At 53.4% G+C, this 23,327-nt stretch overlaps 1 protein-coding gene across 4 annotated transcripts in view; it reads right to left on the reverse strand.

Moving 5' to 3' along the window:
• Positions 1–23,327, reverse strand: part of KCNH2 (potassium voltage-gated channel subfamily H member 2) — a 63,012-nt gene that overhangs the window by 19,805 nt on the left and 19,880 nt on the right. Inside the window, exons 2-3 of one of the 4 annotated variants that reach the window (XM_072763129.1) lie at positions 16,616–16,752; positions 9,937–10,167 (exon numbers count right to left, since the gene is read on the reverse strand). In XM_072763129.1, the coding sequence (XP_072619230.1) occupies positions 9,937–10,066 (130 nt within the window). In that variant the 5' untranslated portion in view covers positions 10,067–10,167; positions 16,616–16,752. Of the gene's footprint in view, positions 1–9,936; positions 10,168–12,947; positions 13,367–16,615; positions 16,753–23,327 lie in introns of those variants that run through there. The other 3 variants (XM_072763131.1, XM_072763128.1, XM_072763130.1) reach the window with 3 other exon arrangements.

The following is a 23,327-nucleotide window of genomic DNA, read 5'->3' on the forward strand; positions in this document are numbered from 1 at the left end:
CCCAAGTCTCTAATCAGAGCCATGACCTTGCCCAGCCCCCAGAAACCTTGGGAAGATGAAACAAGGCCATGTTCCACTAGAGAAGGCTGCTCTGCAGTTCCAGTCTCTGTCTCCTCCTCCAAACTTTACCCTCTCCCTCCTACTTCTTGGAGTCTGCCCCACCTCCACCCTACCCCAGAATCCTTCAGAATACCCCTGATCCCAACCACTTCAGACCATCCAACCCACTCTCCCACCTGGGCCTCCCATCCCTGCTGGGTCCCATGTGCTGCCTCAGCACCCCTTGGGTACACCCCAGCTTCACCTGGCACTCTTACTACCCAGAGCCCCTTCTTCCCTCTAGTTCCTGACTCACAAGACTCCCCTCTACAGAGATGTTATGACTGTTTCATCTAGCTCCCATGATGTCTTTCTTTCTAAAACTATATCCCTAATTTAGGAGATAATTGTATATTGGCTTCTGGGGTGAGCCTCCTTCTTCCCAGCACCCCCACCCAAGATGGGGCCTTGAGGCTAGGGCTGGGCTGGCTTCACAGGAGGTACCAGGTAAACAGGTGTCCAAGGACTGGTCCTCAGGGTGGCAACCCGCACTTAGGTGGGTGTGGACAGGGCTGTCTCCCCACTTTGCAAGCTCCCTTTCAGGGAGATGAACTGGCCTTTTGCAACAGAATTTGCCCATTTTAAATCCATCCTGAGTCTAGACAGTAGTTGGAACCACCATGACAATCAAGGTGTCTTTTGTTGAAGTGCTATTAAATCTTATCAACAGGGACGCCTGAATAGCTCAGTAGTTTGGTTTGGCGTCTGCCTTTGGCCCAGGGTGTGATCCTGGAGTCCTGGGATTGAGTCCCACATTGGGCTCCCCGCATGGAGCCTTCTCTCTCTCTCTCTCTCTCTCTCTCTCTCTCTCTCTCTCTCTGCCTCTCATGAATAAATAAATAAATAATTCTTTTAAAAATCTTATCAACAGAATGGAGGGGCACCTGGGTGGCTCAGCTGGTTAAGTGTTTGCCTTGGGATCAGGTCATGATCTCAGGGTCCTGGGATCGAACCCCACATTGGGCTCTCTATTCAGTGAGGGGTCTGCTTCTCTCCCTCTGCCCTTCACCCCTGCTCATGCTCTCTGCCTAGCTCTCTATCTCCAAATAAATAAATAAAATCTTAAAAAAAAAAAAAAAAGCAGAATGGAATATGAAGGCAGGTGGCCCAGGAATCAGGACAGGGGACCAGAGCAGGAGCCTCAAAGTATGATGTTTCTGAACCTCAGACCCCTACCAGCATTCTTCACTATGACTCCCACACAGCCTGCTGCTGGGCAGCAAGGGCATACAGCCACAATCTACCAGGAAACAACCCAGGGTTCCTGCCCACCTCCAGGGCTCTGCAAGCCTCTAGAACTGTGCACCCACCTTGGCTCCTAGCATACTCCAGAGAGCCAGAGGATGCCTTGAGAACAGTCTTCCCAATTCCAGCTCTCCCGCCAGTCACTGAGGCAGCCACGGCTTCTCAATTATTTTTTTAAAGATTTATTTATTTATTTATGAGAGAGAGAGAGAGAGAGGCAGAGACACAGGAGGAGGGAGAAGCAGGCTCCATGCCGGGAGCCCGACACGGGACTCGATCCCGGGACTCCAGGATCGCGCCCTGGGCCAAAGGCAGGCGCTAAACTGCTGAGCCACCCAGGGATCCCCTGACTTCTCAATTATTAATGAGAAAGCTGCAATCCCTCCGGGATTCATCTAGCTCACAAGACGCTGGGACACTCCAAAGAACAAAGTACAGGTGCAACCTCCTGAAAAGTCAGATGGAACATTCCACCAGCCAAACACGTGGCAATGACCCAAACACAGATAGACAAAACCGGCGTTATCTGCAAATGATAGGATCACCTCCCCAAAGAATCAACAAAATCTACAGATAAACAATTAGGACAAATAAGAAAGCTCAGTGAGGCTGCCAGATGCAAGGTCAGCCATAAAACAAACAGTATTTCTCTCCACCCTTACAAAGCTACTCAATTATTAGTATAGGTAGTCAAAAATAAGATCTCTTTCGTAATAGCAACAAAAACTATAAAGTAACTAAAATTGACCAAAAATGCACAAAGCCAGGGGTGGGTACTTTAAACCAATAAAGGGTACAGAAACAATCTGATAAATGGAGAGACAGTTCAGGCTCTTGGATGGGACAAATATATAGATGTCAATTCCCCCAAATTAATCTATAAAACTGATCTAAGTCCAACCAAAATTCTAGCTGGGGTGTTCTTTCCAGGAACTCGAGAAACTTTCTCTAAAATTCATGAGCGGGCAGCTTGGGTGGCTCAGTGGTTTAGCATGGCCTTCAGCCCAGAGCATGATCCTGGAAACCCAGGATCGAGTCCCACGTCGGGTTCCCTGCATGGAGCCTGCTTCTCCCTCTGCCTGTGTCTCTGCCTCTCTCTCTCCTCTCTGTATATTCTCATGAATGAATAAATAAAATCTTTAAAAAAATAAATAAATAAATAAGTAAAATTCATGAGGAAAAGAGGTCCATAAATACCTAAATAAATCTTTAAGAAGAAGAAAGAGGGAAGATTTGCCTTTCAGATACTAAAGCATACTCAATGCCGGTGTTGTTGTTTTAGTGTGGTTTTGATGCAAGACCAAATAAATGTTTGTAACAAAAGACAGAGCTCAAAGACAGACCCATGGATAGATGGGCAATTAGCTTATGAAAAGGTTGCCCCACAAATCGATGGAAAAGAACAAGCTGTTTACTAGGTGTGTTGGGAAAACTGGCTCACTAGCAGAAAAAAAAACAACTTGATCTCTACTTGACACCACAGACAGAGGGAGGCTCAGAAGGGATGAAAACCAACTGAGAAAGGCAAAACAATTAAATTACTAGAAAAAAAATGGACCCCTCTGTGACCTCAGGATGGTGAATTTCTTAAACAAAACTTCCAAAGCCCAAACAAAGCTAAAAATCAATTAATTTGTACCAATGTGAAGTGTCTTTGTTAGATAAATCGAACACATGACTGAGAGAAGATATTTGCGACATCTAGATTCCACAGTAATTAATATCTAGAATCCACATATTGAATATTTAACCGTAAGCATCTGTATTTCTAGAATATAAAAGCATCTCCTGCAAATCACCAAGAATAAAAGACAGCAGCTTCAATAGAGAAGTGAGCAAGGAAACCAGCAGTCAACTCACAGGGAAGCCAACTCAAAAGGAGAAAGGCAATTGAAGAGATGCCAGGACTCACACAGTATCAATGAAATGCAAATTATCACTCTCATCTATTAGATGGACAAAACTTAGGAAAGTGCAAAACACCAGGTGTGGCGGGGTCCTGGGGAACTAGGAATCAGGTACTCTATTTAGGAAGGTTGTGGGGGATTAGCCATGCTGGTGCACAGTCTGACGCTCCTTAGTTGAACTAAGTATCCACATGCCTGGTGATCTGGCAATTCCACCCCTGCGGATGCATCCCAAAGATATCCTCACATGAGTCCACAAGATGCCATGGCTGTGGATGTTCACTGCAGCATTACTTATGGAGGAAATCTGGAGATGGCTGCCCAGGAGAGTGGACAGGTAAACTGAGGTGCATGCCCACCTCAGGAGAGTATGAAGCCACAGGGGCGCCTGGCTGGCTCAGTCAGTGAAGTGTCTGCCTTCAGCTCAGGTCTTGATCTCAAAGTCCTGGGATCAAGCTCCCTGTTCAGCAAGGAATCTCCTTCTCCCTCTCCCTCTGCCTCTCCCCTCATGCCCTCTCTCTTTCTCTCTCTCTCTCTCTCTCTCAAATAAATAAATAAATAAATAAATAAATAAATAAATAAATAAAATCTTTACAAAGAAAAAAAGGACTCTAAAGCTACAGACTAGATGTCACGTAACATACTGGATGAACTTCAAGGTACACTCTCATGTAAAAAAAAAAAAGTGAACACCAGAATATAATACATAGTACAAATCATTTACATAAGTTAAGCTGATTCGTATCCAGACAAAATATAAGTTTTTCGAGGACATATGTAAACAACACATTCACAGTAAGTACATCTGAATGGTTGCCTAAGGGGAGGGTAATGGGATCCGGGAGCGAGATAAAAAGAAAAATGAAATGAAAGAGAAAGAACAAGAATACAAACATGGCTTCAGTGATTTGAGGGAGAGGCAGGAGTTGGGGCCAGCAGAAGCCTGGGGAAGGAGGGGTCTCTAGCAGGAGGCAGGGCTGGGAGGGGAGCACTAGGGGACATGGATGCTGACCTCACTTTCTCCTGCTGCCCAGGACCTGCAGACACACAGCTGATGGCCAAACAGGTGTGAGTCTATAACTAAGCCAGACGCTGTTCCAAGTCCTCAACTCCCAATATAGGGCTTCTACAATACAGCACACTTCCCGCCTCATCCATTTATTCATTCATTCATTCGACAAGCAAGTATGGAGCTCCAGTGTGCAACAGAGAACAAACCACAACTGCCCCCTGCCCTCAGGGAGATTATAATCTAGCAAGAGGAAGTCAGGCATGGCCACCTCATCCAGAATTTAAGTGAGGGAGAATATGGGCCGAGGAGACAATTCCTGGCTCTCAGGGTGTTTCTACTCCAGTAGACATGAATCTACTGGGGCCCATAGTAGTGGCCCATTCGCAGCATGGAGATCTTTATGGGCTCCTAGACTAAGGACAAGAGGGGACTTGGGGGGGACAGCGGCTCATCCAGAACCTCTCCCATTCTTATCACCTGTCTCAGGTGTCCCACCATGCCCCCTCTTTGGGCCCTCCTTCCCATGTCAGGGAGAGAAGTTCCTCTTAAAGTTCCTCACACTAAGGAGCTGATAATTCCACATTCCTCCCTGCATAAAGGGGAGGGTAATGAGAGAGAGCACATTTTCTTCAAGAACAAGGCTCATGCTGAGTAAAATAAGTCAATAGGAGAAGGACAAACATTATACGGTCTCATTCATTTGCGGAATATAAAAAATAGTGAAAGGGAATAAGGGGAAAGGAGAGAAAATGAGTGGGAAATATCAGTGAGGGTGACAGCACATGAGAGACTCCTAACTCTGGGAAATGAACAAGGGATAGTGGAAGGGGAGATGGGTGGGGGAATGGGGTTACTGGATGACGGGCACTGAGGGGGGCACTTGATGGGATGAGCACTGGGTGTTATGCTATATGTTGGCAAATCGAACTCCAATTAAAAAAAAAAGAGTTAGGGATCCCTGGGTGGCGCAGCGGTTTGGCGCCTGCCTTTGGCCCAGGGCGCGATCCTGGAGACCTGGGATCAAATCCCATATCGGACTCCCGGTGCATGGAGCCTGCTTCTCCCTCTGCCTGTGTCTCTGCCTCTCTCTCTCTCTCTGTGACTATCATAAATAAATAAAAAAATTAAAATAAAAAAAGAGTTTAAAAAAAAAAAAAGAAAGAAAGAACAAGGCTCATTCTCCACCCAAGCCAAAGGCTCCCTAATGAGGGCATTTGGGGCACTGTCGAGATGTTTAAGTGCAAAAGGGCTTTCTTGGAACTTCTCAAGTCATGCCACCCTGGAAGCCACTTCTAGGCAGCAAAGAGGCTGAGTCTCACCCCATATCACACCCCCACGCTGGCCCTCCTAATGCCCATAGCCCCCCTCCCCAGAGCCCAAGGCCACCGTCAAACTCTGCCAAACTCTGCTTTCTTCGCAGATGACGACGACGCTCCGCACAAATATTTACATAGCTCCTCTCCGGGGGCTACAGCAGACACAACACGGAGGAGCCGCCCTCCCAACACTCTCCAGACCCCAGAGTGGGCCAGAAGTGGTGGACACCCTCAGTCCTGGCAGACTACCTCAGCCAGGAGCTGGGGCTGGAGCTGGGACTGGAAGCTCCCAAGCAGGCCAGGAATGACCCTTCTTCCCTAGAGCCCTTGAAGAGAAAGTGCTGGCTGGGGACAGCAGGGCCCCTCAGGCCTCTGTGCTCTGCTCCTGGTGGCCATGCAGGGGCAGGGGCTCTCACCAGCCCCAAATCCCAGACACCTAGGCCGTGAACCGAAGGCCCAATGTGAAGGGAGCCCCCCTGAGGCTTCTGCCCCCTTAAAAGGGTATTACAGTGTCTAACCTCATTCCTCCATAGATTGCTCTGGTCTGCTCCCATCGCAAAGACACATGACACACCTAGGTACCCACCTCTGGCCAGTCTGCCCAGCCTCAACAAACCTAGGGGCCCCTTCACTAGCAACCCAAGTGATTGGGGCCTGGAGGCCTGAGGATCCTGACCTGGCAGGGCAGAGAGGGTGGGTGTCCGAGCTTGGGGAGGGGACAGCCATGAGAGAGCAGGGAGGAGTATGGGAGTATCACAGGGAGGAGTCTGATTTCAGGGGACAGGAAGGAAAGAGGAAATGGCCTGGGGCATGTGGAGTGTCGCTGGTACCAGAACTACCTGCCCAAGCACCTGGGAAGCTGAGGTCTGAGTCTGGGGATCACAGACCAGTGGGTGTGGGGCCACCACCAGGTCTCTGGCTCCCCACTGGGAGGATGAGCAGGCTTGCCCAATGGTCTGCGCCCCTCCCCCAGCCCACAGCTCTGTTGTTGCAGTGGGGGCCCTCTGACCCTGTTACCATGGCAACCGGCCTGCAGCTGGAATGGAGAAGCCGGCAGACTCTTCTCTAGAGACACCCTCATCCCCACCCACGCACAGGCTCCTGGGGACACGGGGACACAGAGACTGGGCCAGAACAGGCAGAGGTATGGGGAGCCAGAGAGAGATTTCCAGATACAGCCCAGAGGAGCAGAGGAAGAGAGGCGAGGAGGAAGGCTCAGGTGTGCTGAAGGAAGAGCAGACACAGGTGCAAGGAGAAAGAGATAAAGACCAAAGGGACAGGCATTGGCAGGGAGGCAGGGAGGCCAACACCTGGAGAGGAAGAGCAGCAGAGCCTAGGAGCTCAGGCAGCCAGGCTAAGGGAACTCACTCGGTGGGAGGTGCAGAGATGAAAACAAAGAGCAGAGAGAACAAAAGGGACAGAGAACAGGGCACCTCCCTGAGATCTGGCAGATGAGGGGAGCAAGTGAGAAGGAGCCATGCTCCAAGGGACCCACAGCCCACCCTCCAAAAACACATAAGGACACAGGTGTGCAGCAGCAGCACCTGCTGCCAAGACCTGGCCCCGGGGCCCCACAGGGTTGCTACCACCTGCCAGCCCCATGCTGCTGGCTCTATTCCCAGTTCCACCTTAATACTGGGCCTGGTGTTAAGGGCCTCAGACATGAGACCAGTGATCTCTCCCTCACTGGTCTCTTCCTCCTGCTCATGCCCGCCCCCCCAGTCGGGCCTCCCCACCTCCCAGCAGTCCCAGCACCTAAATAATGGGGCTGTCTGGCTCCAGGCCCTGATACTGCACAGACTAGGCTAGAGGCACCGACACAGCACAGCTGTCCACAGTGGCGCCTGCCAGCAAGAGGCCCCGCCTCCTTCCCAGTCACCCACCTCCCTGGGGCAGAAGCCCAGGGACCCACTCTCCTGTGGCTGGCCCAGACAGAGACCCAGAAAAAGGCCTGGGCAGAAACAAGTGGTGGCATGGGCATTCCTCACCTCTGCCTCCCTTATCATGCTGATGCACAAAGGTGTGAGCTCACGTGCACACTTGTACATAGCACAGGTCAGGCCACAGGAATCCGCCCGAGGGACTGTTTCAAGGCGGAGGGAAGGGAGGCAGAGGAGACCTGTCAGCATCCTAGACCTCAAGTGCCAGGACAAATGGGGACCCACATGATCTGAGGGTAGAGGCCAGCCTGTTGGCCACAGAGATGACTGGCATACAATTTTCTGGGTGGCAGCCCCATTTGGAGTAGTAACTGGAGGGAGGAAACAATCTCAACTTGGGCAGGGTGCCTGGGTTCTAGTCCTACTTTGTCCACTGATTAACTGGTAACTGGACCTCTGCTTCTCAGTTTCTCCACCTGTAACTCAAGTGGGCTGGATTAAGTGATCCCTCAAGGTCACCAAGATCTCATGATAGCACCTCTGCAAGGAGGGGTCCCCTGGCTATCTTCTCCCAAAGGAGCAAGCCTGAGGCAAGAGGGAAGGCCAGCTCCCCAAACATTATGGGGAAGACAGAAGGACCCAGGCCCCAGTTGCCAAGGACTGAGCAAGTGCATTATCCTAGAAGTAGAAACAGGCTCAAGGCAGTAACCAAGGTCCCATACTACACAATTTCTGGTGTGTTATACCTGAACACCCAGGACTTATGTATCTGCATTCTTTTCATCATACCAATGACTTGAAATAAAATTGCACATAAAGTAATGTGCAGGATGTAGATATGCCTGTAACTGTCTGCGGTCATTTTTAATATGTGCCAACAGACTGAGAATGGGTAGGGCTCTGGTCAGACACACATGGTTCCATTCCCAGCTCTGCCACTTTCTAACCGTGTGATTTTGGTGAAGTTTCTTAATTTCCCTGAAGTTCAGTTTCCTCATCCATAAAATGGAGATTAAAATAGTATCTACTTCCCAGGGTTGTTGTAAGGATTCCACGAGATAACATAAGTGAGACATTTAGCCCTGCATCCAGTACACAGGAGCCACCCACCCATGCTAGCTAGCACTAGATGGCCCAGCAGATACCAAAGCAAATCTGCTCTGATTATGGTTCTGGGGAGACTTTTGTGAAAAAACAGACAGAAGTTTGCATCTAGTCTCCTGGGCCCTGTCTCCCAGCCAGAATCCTAATTTTCTATAAGCAAACTCTCTTTCACAGGGCCCCAGTGATAGTAGCCCCTCTAATGCTGTCCAGTGATATCACAGGCTGTGCACGCCTACAAAAACAAGGTCATGGAGAGATCAGCCTTTACAGGGCAATTTCAGCGGACTCTGGGCATACAGGGGATATTCAAGGGCCAGGGCCAGGGCCAGGTGCATACAGGGACTGCTGGCTCACTTTGCCTGCCCCCAGGGAAAGGTAAAGAGTGCCCTCTACAACAGAGAAGCTCCCTTCTAGCAGGAACCTTCTCTTTCTAGTTCACTGCTCCATCTACAAGACCCTAGCACTGCACCTGGCTCATAAGGGTTCAGTAAATGCTCATCACACATACTACTGAGTAGCAGAGCTTGGGCATCCATGGCCAGTCCAGTGGCCCTTTTGGAATCACCTCCCCAGCCCTCTGATACCTGTGAGGCTCCCCAAGCCTCTTCACTGCCCTCCTGGAGCAGAACCCACTCCATCCGGGGCAGGCACAGTGCGCCCCGCCCAGGGCTCTGTTTATCCAGTTTCCGGAAGCCCAGAGCAGCTGGGCTAGCAGGCGGTGGCTGAGCAGAAACACCTGGCGCCGGAGGGGGTGGTGGGCCAGCGCTGGAGAGATGACACAAAGTGAACTGAAGTTGTGGGGAGAGGCACACACCTCCCACCAGGTGCAGTTTAAGAAGAGAGAGGGGCAGGAGATGGGCCACAGAGAGCCAGCCAGAGTCCTGCATTCCCCGGCTTTGCCTCGCCCTCAGTGATATCTCCCAGATCACCTGGCAGGGGGCTGCCCTAGACCACACCTGCCTGTAGCAGAAAGTGACCTCCCAGCCGCCAAGCTGACATTCTATCAATTCCCTCCACGCATCTGCCATCCCAGCCCCGTCGAACTCCTGCCCACGTTTGTCCAGGGAGGGAGAAACCAAAGGCGCCAGACTCCCAGCCAAACAACCCCTTGGCCACCCCGAAAATCATCCGGCCAGAGTGCGTGAGGTGAAGAGACCCACACTGTCCTGCAGCCCCAGTGCCCAGCCCGCGCCTGCCACCTGGCCCCCAGCAGTGGCCCCAGTTGGGGTCACGCCCCCAGGATACTCGCTGGGTCTCCCCACCCTCTGGCCTCCCGGATCCCGCCGACCCTGCCCCCGCCCTGTCCCTCGCGGCCCCGCCCCCTCGTCGCGGCCCCGCCCCCTCGTCGCGGCCCCGCCCCCGTCCGCGCCTACCATCCTTCCGGTAGAAGGCGATCTCCACTTTGCGCTCCTCCGCGCCCAGCAGGGCCTGCGCGATCTGCGCGGCCGCGCGGCGCTGCGTGCGCGGCCCGTGCAGGAAGTCGCAGGTGCAGGGCCGCTGCATCACCTCGGCCCGCGAGTAGCCGCACAGCTCGCAGAAGCCGTCGTTGCAGTAGATGACGGCGCAATTCTCCACCCGAGCGTTGGCGATGATGAACTTGCGGCCTGGGGGGCGGGGATGAGCAGGCACGTGAGCAGGGACCCCTGCCTCGGGGCTCCCAGCCTTTCCCCCCCGCATTCTCTAGTTACACACAGCCACCCCGCCCCGGGACTCCCCGCCCCCAGGAAGCACGGCGGGGACTGGGGTCCCCAGCAGGAGGCGAACGCAGCTGTGCCCCCGACACAGGTGCCTCGGCCGACCCGGCCCCGGCGACGCGCCCCCTCCCCCTCCTGGCCCGCGGGCAGGCTGCGTGGCTTCCCCCGGGCAGCCTGCCAGCGGCCCCCCGCCCCCTCCGCGCCCGGAGCCGAGGCCAGCCTGGGCGGGTGTCAGCAACGCGTGTCAGCAGCCGCGGCGGAGGGATAAACACTGGGCCTGGAGAGGGAGCCTGGAAAGGGCCAGAGATGGCGGCTAGCCTTCCCTTTGCATCAGGTCCTCCGGCTTCTCTTCCTGACCCCTGCTCTCTAGACTGGGGGCGCGGGGGGGGGGGCGCCCACTGGGCACTCCTTACCCCGGGGATCCTTAGGAAATCACTCCCCCAAGTATCTGCGGACCCAGCAGGTCAGTACTTCCCGGGACTTACGCGCCCCTCCAAGGGCAGCCAGGGGCTGAAGAGTGGGCGCTCTAAAGGGGAAGAGGGGAGTAGTACCACGTGAGCACCTGCAATGCTTTCTCTCATTTAATACTCCTACAACCCCAGAAGGTTGTCATCACTATCTTTGTTTCATAGATGAAGAAACAGGCTCAAAAGAAGTTCAGAGCCATGCCCACATCTTGCATCTTGTAAAAGAGCCAGTTTTTGAAGCTAGGTCTGGCAGAAGAAATAACTGAGGGTCACAGGCAGAAGCCCAAGGTCATAGGGAGCAAGGAAAGGGACCCGCACCTCCAATCCCTGGAAATACGGGAACCAGGGATGGACTTGAGACAGTGGCCCACTTCTAAGAAGACAGATCCAAGAAAGGGATCTACTGCCAGAAAGTGAGGCCCCAATAAGGAGAGGTGCCCCTATAGACCCAATTCATCTAGAGACAGCTCACCTCCTCCACACCTGCCCCAAGAGCCAGGCTGGCAGGTGAGCAGCAGGCAGGCAGTAGACCCAGCTGGTGCCAGGGAAGATGCTCTGGGATAAAAGCTTTTTATAAACACAGAAGTTTCCGGCCACTTTGGCCTTTAATGCTGGGGCTTTTGGTGGCAGTTGGAACTCTGTCCCCTCCCTTTCCAGTGGACACAGCCCTCAAGCTGCAGCCCTAGCAATCCCATGGGCAAGGTTTACAGCTGCAGCAAGGGCCCCCCCTCTCTCCCCCCAGGCTGGCTGCTTTCCTAAGCCCTCCCTTACCCTGGCTCCAAGAAGTTACTTTTTGAAGTTGGGTCTTTAGGTCAGTTCACCAATCCCCCAAAACTCCCAGGCAGCCATCAACCTCAGGAGTCAGGGTTCCCTGTCACATCAAAAGACCCCTGACTTGGCCTCCATCTCCACCTGAGCCCAAGGCAGTCCCAACTACCAGCCACATACACCAGCTTTGGAGAAGAGAAACCAGCTCCTAGGCCCAGAGAGAGAAGAGCGAGTTTCTTAGAAGGCAGGCCCTACCCCCGTCCCTTCCCTGAGCTCCTGGAATCTCAGAAGGGATCTAAGGGGCTCCTTCGGCCACCCCCTCCTTCCCAGATGTGGAAACTGAGATTCAGATAAGGAAGAAAGTCCCTCAAGGTCACATGGCAGTCAATGGCAGAGGTGGGGCCAGAAGTGGAGCCCCCCAGATCCTAGCCCCAGATTCTTTCCATACCCAGCTCCTCAGCCTTCTGGAGCTTGTGAGAAGGAAAGAACCCACCTTGTGGCCCTCTACCATGTCAGTCTCCTCCCCCTCAGGATCATCTTGTTCCTCTGCTTCAGACAATGCTTGCCCATCAGAACTGATCCCTCCCTCCCCCCCACCACAGTTACAAGCACACGTTGTCCTGCGCTCACGGGGTCATGGGCAAGGAATGTCACCCGCTCCCTGCTCCCAGGGCCCTTGGCAGTCACGCCCACCATGGCACATGCAGCCTTGGAGACAGACACACGCATGCTGGGAGGATCAAACACCCACGCCAGAACATTCACCTAGCCTGGGACACTTCTGGAAGCCTCCCCTACTGGGCCAGCCTTAGGGGTACTGTAGTTCCCATAAAGGAGCTCAGAACAGGAAAAGCAGCAAAAAGGGGGGCACTGCATTGGGCCTGATAGAGCCTTAAAGCCCAGCTTCAGACCATGACACCCTCACCTGGGAGTCCACAGTTTGTAGCTGTCAAAGATACCTCCCCACTGTCCATGCAGGACCTAACTCATGGGTGCCATGTACACACTCCAAGAGCAGGTTAGGCATTCACTCTAAGCTCTTGGCTCTCAGTTTCTCAAAAACACAGTCAAGACGGCTTAGGCGCAGTACTTAGTATCTCACAGTTTGGACCATATACCTTCTCCTGTCCCTGCCCCCACACAGCCCCATCCACATCCAGGCACCCAGAGTTAGGGATATCTGCACACTTGAGATGTCACACACACTCCCGGATCAGCAAGCCTGAGCTGAACCTCCTGCCCTGCGCCCCAATACAGTCCCAATGGCCCCAAACCCACAGCCCCCCGCACCAAGCCTTGCCCTCACGACCCCCGGCCGGCGCCTAGAGGCCAACAGACCCCATTGACTTGCACTAGCCCGTTGCACACGGCCCCGGGCACGCCCCTCCATTCACACTCCGGAGAGCTCGGCCCGCCCCCAGAGCCCCCTCCCCGTTAGCCCCCTCCCCCACTCACTCTGGCCCTCAAACTTGCGGATGATGGTGTCCAGGAAGGTGTTCTGCGGCGCGACATGGCCCCTCCGCACCGGCATCCTGAGCCCATGGGCGGGCCGGGCGGGCCCCCACCCACCCCGGCCCGGCCCGGCCCAACACAGGCTTCGGGTGGCCCGGCCCGGCCGTGATCCCCGCACCCCGCGGCCAAGCAGAGCACGGGCGGGGCCGGGACTAGGTTGCGGGCGCGGGGTCCCCGCTCGGCTCCCGGCTCCTGACCGCGGGCCGGGCCTGGCGCCGCCTGAGCTCGGGCCGCCCGGCCGCCCGCACACCTGTCTGCCGGCCCCCGCCGAGACACGGGCCCTGCTCCGCCGCGTCCCCGCGCTGCGCTCCGCCCGCCCGAGCGCCGGGCTCCCGGCTCCCGCCCGCCGCGCCGACAGCCGCTCCGGCGCCCGCGGCTCCGGCTGCGCCTGCGGCTCGGCCCGGCGGCGGAAGGGTTAACGCGGCGCGCGCCCCTCGGGCTCCGGCCCCCGCCTCCCGGCCCCCTCCCGCTCGCCGCGCGCCCGCAGCACCGCCCTCTCCCCCCCCACACACACCCCGCGCGCCCGCCCTTTCCATTGGCTGAGCAGCGCCGAGGGCTCCCCCACCCCAGCCCCCAGCTCAGCCCAAGAGCCCCCGGGACTCGCGCGCTCCACAGAGGGGGAAGGGGCCCTTAGGTAGGGGAACAGTAAGGACAGGTGCGACGACAGGCCTTGAGACGGCCAAGGAGGGGACTGGGGGGGTTCCACCCCCACCCCCGACTGGAGGAGCTGAGGAACCTGACTTGGAGTAGGCTGGTCCCTTAACGCCCTGGTCGCCCACCGCACCAAGCACGTCTGGGTAGACACAACAGGCGCACATAGCCTGCTGTAGGCGACATGGACGAGACTTGGGCCCTGGGAGGATGAGCCCAGGGTCAGCGGAGACCCGGGAAATGTGAAGGGCAAGATAATCTGGAGGCCCCGGGTGGAGAGCGATTTGAATCAGGTTAGGTGAGACATAGGAGGGCACGCACTCAGAGCAGGGGCGACCCCCGAACACACACACATACACACAGCCCTCTTCTGGGTTATTCGGGGGCTCTCCTGCACAGAGAGGTACATTCTGACACGAGTTGCGGCCTCCTGGCTAGGAGATCAAAGATAGGCCCTTGAGCGCAAGGTTCCAGCCTGGGGATCCCCTTGTGCTAGTGGCTCTCCCTCCCTCTGCAGCACTGGCCAGCCTCGCAGGCCCAATCCGTGGCGGGTTCGGGGCTCTGCGGCGCTGCGGCGGCCCAGCCCCTCGGAAAACCCTGGCCCAGCCGCAGGCCCCTCCCCCCCGGCCAGCTGGCTCGCTCCAGCTGCAGCTCCCTTATTTAGACAAGGAGGCCTGAGGATGCTCAAGGGCAGGCCCGGTGTCTGCCCGCCGGCTGCCCACCGCCTGCCTGGGTCTGATCGAGGGTCTCTGGGGCGCGGTGTTCCCGGCCTGAGCTGCCTGGCAGGGCCCTGTGAAGGCCAGGGCACGGAGGCCTAGTGTTGACAGCTGAGCTGGCCGGTGGGGAGGAGTCGGCAGCTGAGCGGCCAGCCAGCCGTGGGTCCCCTCCCCTGCAGCTCAGATCTGAGACCGGTTAGATGGATGGGGCCATGTGGGGGCCCCTGAGGGCTTGCAGCTGCCTCCGTCCATGGAGCAAGGGGGTGGGTCTTGTTCCGGGGGTGGGTCTTGTCCCGGGGAGAACCATCAAGGGCTGTAGGGGGAGGGGAGTAACAAAGGGTAAAGAAGGAAGCAGAGTCTGGAAGGAGAAAGGCCCAGAGGAAGAGGTCTTGGCAAGACCACCCTACCCAGACTCTAACCTTCCACCTGGGAGCAAAAAGATGCAAACATTGGGGCCAGACGGGGCCATTGGCCAGCAGATGACACCTCTTTTTTATTTGCTGGTGGGTGGGCAGTGACTCAGGGAGGCAGCCAGTGGGAGAGAAGGAGGTGGCTCCACCAGCTGATGCTAAAAAAGACCAGAGGCTCTTGCCTGTACAGTCATCCAGTCATCCCCTCGGCCCTCTCCACCTCCGGCACTTCCTCACTCCGAGATGCCCTTGGCCCTCCGTAGCACCACTCCCCTTTTGTGACCTGGCATCAGGCACACCAACCCATCTGGGTCCTGCCCAGCCCCTCCCCACCCCACAGGCCACTCCTGGATGCTAAGTTGCCTGCCCTAAGTCCAAGCTGATTCAAGTTTGAGTTGGGTGTCTTCCCCTCCAGGCTGAGGGATTGAGAGAGCAAAGAAGGGCCTGCAGCATGGACAGGCACCAGAAGAGGGGATATGGAGCAGGGGTGGAGAAGGGAGGTTGTCTGCACCATTGCCTTCTCTCCAGACTAAGGCCAAAGAGAAAGGAGCTGGTCATCAGGCCCGGCCAACTGTCCACATTGTGGGATGAGTTTCCCAAGACAGACCTCTGCTCTTATCTCATGGAAGGATGAAGAAATCAGAGGCACCCTTGGTCCTCCCAAAAGAGAAGGGACCAGACACAGAATAGCCCTCCTGTGCAGAGGCAGGTGAGAAGAGAGCTGTTCCCTTAGGCTAAGGAGAGACAAATCTCCCCACACACACACCTCTCTCTCTCTCTCTCTCTCTCTCTCTCTCACACACACACACACACACACACACACACACACAGTCAGAAGTCAAGCTGAATGCAGCTTTCTGACTTCTGGAGATTGAGAGGAGGGTCTGAAGGCAGCCCCACTGAGCCACTCCCACAGCCAAAGATGGGGACGAGGAAGAGAGGCTGTGACATGGAAGTGAGGTGTCTCCAAAGATATCCTTCTGGGGCCATGGGAACTAGGCAACAAAAGGTAAAAGGCAACAGAGAAGCTGATGGAAAGCAGCATCACCACCCCACCTACCATCTTTCCACTTCCATTACCCCCAGATCAAGGAGCAAGAGGAAAGTGCCCAACCTTAAAACCTAAAGCAACTAGAATCCACCCACCCCACTTCAGGCTCACAGAGCCATTTGTAAGGACATTCCACGGAAGAGCTCTCTCCCCCAGCCAGCCTGTGACTGAGGGAAGAGAGGCTGTATTGACAGCAAGACAAGTAGGCTCCTCCCATCTCCCAGAAAGAGACAGTTTAGGGAGAAAAGTCTGCGGGGAAAACATGCTGCCCACCCCACTTTCTGCTCCTGCTCAGTTTGAGGGAGTCACGCCAGAACATCCTGGAAGGAAGCAAGACACTGAAGCCTGTGCTAGCCAGTGGACCCCTCCACACACACAAACACACACACACACACACCAAGGAGTGGGCCAGGCAAGACACAGCCAAAATAGGACCCAGGAGAACAAGTGACAGTCCTAGGAGACTGGGAAACAGTTCCAGTCAGATGGGTGCAGGAAAGACAGGTTATGGCAGAATGGTTCCTCAGAACCTCCAGGGACGTAGAACACAGCCCAGTCCCTTGCTGTGCAAGAAGCTCAGGCTGCATAGGGGGGCCTTACTTTTCTGTGTAACTGAGTCCTGAGAAGGGGGATGTTTTCAGATATTAACTGGGTTGGAGGAAAGTAAGACCAAAGCAGCAGCATGTTGCCCCCACCCCTTGCCAGAAGTGGGGGCTCAGGGCTTCCTGAGAGCAAGACAGGAAGGAAAGAGAGGTATAGAGGAAGGGATGGAAGGCAACCCACCTCAGACTCCTCGCCGGGAGCCAAAGCTCCCTCCAGTCACTGCCATGTGCAGGTCCTCCTGCAGCAATCATGTCAACTGCAGCCCATCATCAAGGTCTCCTGGCAACCTGCTACCTGCTGTTGGTGTGACCTCTTCCCTGCCATGGTGATATCAAAAGAAGCAAATAAGGTGCTGGACACTAGGATTCAGGAGACCCAACTTCTAATTCCAGTTTTCTTACCAGTCACATCAACACGTGCTTACTAGGGGCTTCCTGTGCCCTGGTCCCTACATGCCAAACACTGGGGTGTGGGGTTGTGGATAGGAGGGATAAGCCAGGATCCCTCCTCCAGAGATTCACAGTCTACTGAGGCTTGAGAAAGGCAGAGGGCAGAAAGAAATTATGTAGTGTGTTTTAAGTGCTGTGGGATTATTACAAGGAGGTGTCATTTATTTTCAACTGGAAGAGTCTGGGAGGCCCTGCAAGGGAGATTTCAGAGCAGGTCTCTGAAGGTCGAGATGATACAGAGCAGAAACACTGTCAGTGGAAGGAATACAATAAAGAGCAAAGGCATTGAGACTGGAGAATGAAGATAGGTCTGGGGACAAAACAGTTTGGTGTGGTATCATTGGAGCGATAGACTAGAGCCATTAGTAGAGGACTGAGGAGTATGGATTTTATTGTGTGTGCACAGGAACAATGGTGGCAGCTGAAACACACTATCCATGAAGAGAGAAATCATACTTCTCCTTGTATAGATCCTACCATGTAGTCACTATCTAATAAAGGCCTGTCGAACTCATGAAATGTGCAGAATCGTTTGGAAAAACTGAGGCAAAAATGAGGTGTTTCAATAACTTATTGCTGCATAAGAGCCACCCAAACTGCAGGGACTTAATCAATGACAGTTTTTATTTTGCCCATGTCCCTGCCATTTGGGCAGGTTCAGCCAGGATCACTTGTGTCTGTACCCCTCATATCAGGACTGGAAAGTTCATTCACTCACATTTGGTGGTTGATGCTGGCTGGCAGCTAGGACTGGGGCCAGAATAGAACACCTACAATCTTTTCCTTGTGGCTGCCTAGTTTCCTCCTAGCAAGGTGGCTGGGAAGGGCAAGTGTCCCAAAAGAGGTCCAGGCAAGAGCTGCACCACCTTTAATAACATAGACTCAAAAGTCACATAAAATAACTTCTGCCCAAACAGATTCTCTTTGTTTGAGAGGAACAAAGACCCCTACCTCTCAATGGAGGAGTGTCACAACATAAGAAAAACAAGTGTGATGGTATCTATTGACACAACCATCTTGGAAAAAATATAATCTTCCTTGGCGAGATATGCAGCAGTCCAGGAGAGAGAGGTCAAAGATGAACCAGGTCAGAGGTGATGGAAAGGGGCTCGTTTGTTGTGTAACTTTAGGAGGATCATTAAATCTCACTTTTCCTACCTGTAAAATGAGGAGAACAAACCAGCTGATCTCTGAGATCCCTCCTGGCCCCAACAGTGAGCAATTTCCTTAATTCTACACAAGCAGATTCCCCACCCCTTGACAATTTCTTCATTTTCTCTCAGTACTCATCTCCACCTCCATCTCCAACTCCTGTCTCTGCTGTCTGATCCAGGTGCTCTAGAGGCCAATGAGTACTCCACAGACAGCACCCTGGCCCATCCTACATATTTATTTCAGACCAAAAATAATGGGGGGGAACCCATATAAGGTGAGAACACCCTCAGAACCATCAGTCTTCCACTGCACCCTGCTGTGTGCTCATCGCTGTAGGGTCTCCTGAAAACAAACAGACATATGGTACAGACTCCACCTGCAAGGAGTTCATAATTTAACTGGGGAGAACTAATGAGCATGAATGTCATGAAAACAATCTGGTGTGATACTGTATCACTGATAATAGATGCAGGGGAGTTCAGAGGACGGGGGCTCTAAGTGGGTTAGGGCAGCCAGGAGGGTTTCCTGGGAAGGCTGGGTCCTTCTGGATGGGCAGGCTTCTCTTGGACACAAAAGAAGGGAGTGAACATTTTCATTAAGCAAAATTTCAACCGGAATCAGATGTGGAGTCCTCCCACCGATCTGTGTACCCTCAAATGACAAGGAAGGGAAGACAGTTTAAATTTCCTCTGCCTGAGAACTTAACAGCCATCTGTCCCTAAGGATGATTTAAGGATGGAGCTCAGCCTCCTCAGACACTAGCAGGGGCCTCAGGGAGGCTCCAGAACTTAGCAAGCAGTAGACGCTGCAGAATTACAATATAGGAGGCACTGATGGGGAGAGAGAACCTGGTTACAAACGGGGGTCTAGGGCACTTGTCTAGAGGCTGAATTTGCCTGTGTTCCTTTAAAATAATTACTTACTACGCACCTACTATGTACCTGACATTGTTCTAGGATATATAGTTACTGCGGCTGCTGTTGTTTTTAAATAATGCTCTCAGAGTTTGCAGAACTCAAACGGTGCACTGTTTGACATAGATTGGGGGGAGTTTTCGGGGGGTGTCCTGAAGTACTAAAAAATATTAAATCAAATCACGCCTCAGTGCCACCCTGCCAGGGAAGCTGGCTTGGCAGGAGAGCTCAAGCTCTCTTGGCTGCTCAGGTCCCGCGATTGAGAGCTCTGTCTCTGTCCAAGGTGCTGAAAGCCTTCCATGCCAGGCTCGGCAGGAAACCAGGGAGGGCAGCTCAGGTGAGCGAGAAGGGGCCGTTCTCCGGACACCGTGAATTACACAGTCACCTCAAACCATGAAAATGCTTTTGTAGCTGGACAGTAGCTCCAGGAGGCAGCATCTGGTGAAGCAAGAGCTGGCTTTGCCAATTGGTGCTAAGAAGCCTTGGGTCTCACTTCCATATGCCCAGAAAGTGCCTTCCTCCCTCACCCCTACCCAAGTCATCAAGGAAAAGATATGAATCCTCCCCTGAACTTTACATTTGAAATTGTTTGGCTTTTCCCTGGGGGTTTGCATTGCTTTATGAAATAATAGAGCCAGAAGGGAACACTTTCATATTTGAGAAAACAGATTCAGAGCAATGCAGACTTTCCTCAACTTTATGCCACAAGTTAGAAACAGAGCTGCATAAGAAGCAGGTCTCCTGGTTCTTAGTTAAGTGGTTTCCCACCCCACACACCAGGCCAGGTCAAGGACTAAATGCCACATATAACCAGAGCTGAAAGAAATCAGGAATTCAAGGGGTGTGTGTGTGTGTGTGTGTGTGTGTGTGTGTGTGTATGTGTGTGTGTGTGTGTGTGAGAGAGAGAGAGAGAGAGAGAGAGAGAGGAGATACAAGACCCAGAGAATTCTAGATCCAGAGATGGCTATGTAAGCTCTCCAGAACTATTCCCTATTCATTCTGCTAAATTCATCAGACAGAATTCAGAGCCTGCCCCAGCTTGGGAGGATGAGCATGGGAATGCTAATCCAAAACTAGCTCCACATCCTGTGGAGGGTTAGCTATCCTACCCCATGAATATCAACCAACATGAAGGACTAGAAAAGAGAACTCGGGTCCAACCAGATCTTCCACTCCATCATCTCCCCAGTCTACTCACAAATGATTACCCATCACTCTTTAAGTGCTCCATGCTGTAAGAGAGCCCTAAAGAAATACAGGACATATAATCTAGCCCCTGAACCCTGAAAAGTTTGTAATTAGCTGGGAAGAAAAAATGCTCACACGTGAATAGATAATATCCCGGAGGAGCTAAATACCATGAATGGCAGACAACAAGAGATGTCACATGGTCTTAGATCTCAAGTGGCAAGAAGTGGCACAAACCGTAAGTGTTTTGACGTCAGAGTGGGAAGAGGTTGTTTTACAGCTGGAGAGAAGGGAAGGCTTTACAAGGCAGGGCTTCGGGAAAATACGGCTGAGTGGTCAGGACATCTCATCTCTGTCCCTCTGCATAATAGCAGTTCAGAGTGGGGCCTTCTTGTATGAAGATAAATTTGGTGAGGATGTGAAGGTGATACAGAGGCCGATTATGTGCATGGGCCCAGAATGTCCAAAACAGAGGATTCAGTTTTTCTCTCCTGGAAAAGAAAAGGCTCAGGCACTCCCTCTTCTGGATGCATGAGACAGAACAACATCTAAATCAGGCTCCTCTAGACACTGAGGTTGGCCAGTTCCAATAGCACCCTAGGCTGGAATTTAGGAAGCCAGACAGCAGAATGGGAACCCCAGAAAGGTCCAGATCATCATCAACAGCAAATACACCAGAAACACCTAGTTAGCTGGTCATGGGAGTCAAGGGGCTTACAATCCAATTGGGAGGGCAGGAAGACAACACAATGGTTAAAGATGTATCAGGGTTTGGGGTCAGGGTCTCTAATCAGAGTTTCACAAATCGATCCTTAGGATCTATAGGCTTCTCCTCTCACCCTGGATTGGAGACAGAGCCTGGTCCCTCCTCAGGGCACCTGAGAGGTAGGGGGAAGGGGCCCTGTCCAGCCAGTCCTCATGATGGTTGCTATGAAATTTCCATGCTGGGCACACTTGTTGCTCAAAGCCCCAGTTCTCAAGAGACCTAGAACCATAGCACAACCCCACCAGGAAGCTAGGTCAGGCTGAAAGACTGGAGCAGAGAGAGGAGGGGAGAGAGGAGTGGCAAGGAAACAAGCCTATCAGACTGATTGCAGACAACTATGGCCTTCCATGAGGAGCCCCCATGGCCCAACTCAGGGACCCCCATGATCGTCATTCGGGAGACCTCAGCTTGACTCTAAAAACTTGTCATTTTCATTCTGGATCCCAAGAACAAAGGGCAGTTTCAAGTCCCCATAGATGTGAAAACATTCATATCCATGATATTCGAAGTCCAAATTAGCTTTGAAGGGACAGAGAACAGAAGAGGAGGCGGATCAAGGAGGGGGCTCAAGGAAACACTGCCCAAGGACACATACATGTGTGTGTTTATACTTATACACACATACACATACATATTCGCTCATATACACACACACTCACACACCTCCATTCACACACACATACTCCTCCTTACAACACACACACAGGCACAGGCATAAAATCCACTGGGGCTGTGGCTCAGAAGACAGAATCTAATCCTCCAGGAGAGTCAGGGCCTGAAGATACCCAGGTCTCTCTCAGAAAGTTAGTGCAAACTCTGCAGTAGCTCCCAAAAGCTGACAGTCACTGGTCACTCAGGGCAAGATATTAGGATTCTCAAAGATCTCTCTACCCCCTGACTTTCCTGCCAGTCTGAAAGCCAGGAACAGAAAGGTATCCAAAACAGGGTCAATGTACCCTCCGGAGCCTACCTGTGGGACTGGGGCAGCATCTAAGCACCAGAGGAGACCCCAGCACTCCTTCCCACAACTCCCCAGCAGCTGCCTCCTCCCTCAGGAGCCACAGCACCTGATGCTCATGCCTCCAGCTGTGCTGAACGTGCTCCATACCTGGTGTACAGAAGCAGGAAAGTTTCCCAAGAGAGGATACCCCTGTTTTCCTGAGGTGGGCTGGTCACAAAGTCATCATCAGGACCTCAGGTTTATGTAAATGAACCACTTCAGGGTCCCAGAGGATTAATATGAACCCCCACCGCAGCTGGGCCCAGAAGCACGTGCCACTGGCCCCTGCTCATTCTGGGCATCATTGTCTATGGGTTCCTAGCCGGTGCCTTTGCTCCAACCTCTTCTCTTCAGCTCTCTGCTGCCCTCATGTGGCTTCCTCAAGAAAGGTTGGGGTCGCACGATGGCTCCCCAGTGCCAGCTAAGGAGTCCCTTTTAGACAGGCAACATCTCCCACTGCCTGACCTAAATACCCCAGACCCGGGCCAAAGCCCCTCCGGAAATATCCAGCTCCACCTTGCAATCGGGAAGCTGAGCCAATCTCTCTTCTCCCAACCCAACTTCCCAGAACAGAGGAGTTACATCAGACAGAGGCTCCTGAGCTGAAGGACTGCTCCCCTCCCTCTGCTGGCTTCCCCCCCTTCCCTTCCCTCCTTTCCCCTCCGCTCCCCACCCAGGCCTTGCCAGCAGGCAGGAAGGAAGCTGCTCATAGTGGGGAGGGCGGGGCACTTCCAGCTCACACTGAACAACTCCGGGTTGGGCTATAAAGAGTCAGGGCCTTCCGCTCCCATCACCCGCCACCCTCCACAGCCCCCACAGCCCTGTACACCCCCTTCAAGGCCAGGCCCTTCCCTCTCCCAAGGTCAGGGCATCCCATTGCAAGCCCTGCTCAGGGCTCTGCTCTGCAGGGAAGGCAGGAATAAGATTTGCCTCCTTCTAAAGGAGGAGCCGTGGGCCTGGCTACTTACCTGCAGAAGGGTCTGTCACCTGCACTGCAGGGTAGATGGGGTTGGGGTCTGGACCAGTTTTCCAATGGCAGAAAACAGCCACTGCCAGAGACCCAGGTGCTGGGCTCCCAGATTCTCTCCAAAGACCTTCCAGCTTGAAATCCCACAATTCAAAACTAAAATTCTTTTCCCATCTGTGGAATTTCAAATCTGCAGGTCTTGAAAATTTTGTCTTTTCCAAAATTACACTTTAAAACATGGTTGCTGGAGCACCTGGGTGGCTCCATTGTTTAAGCAGCTGCCTTCTTCTCAGGTCATGATCCCATCCCAGATTGACCCTTTATTTCTGCTCCCCCAAACCTGTCCAGCCTCAGCCGACTCCTTTCTTGGTGGTCCCTCTTCACTGCCTCCAGAACATAGCTTACAGCCCCTAGGTGGCTGCACACATTTGCAGCTAAACAAGTTCATGAAGT

The sequence above is a fragment of the Vulpes vulpes genome, chromosome 7 (assembly GCF_048418805.1).
Source record: "Vulpes vulpes isolate BD-2025 chromosome 7, VulVul3, whole genome shotgun sequence".
Taxonomy (NCBI): Eukaryota; Metazoa; Chordata; class Mammalia; order Carnivora; family Canidae; genus Vulpes; species Vulpes vulpes.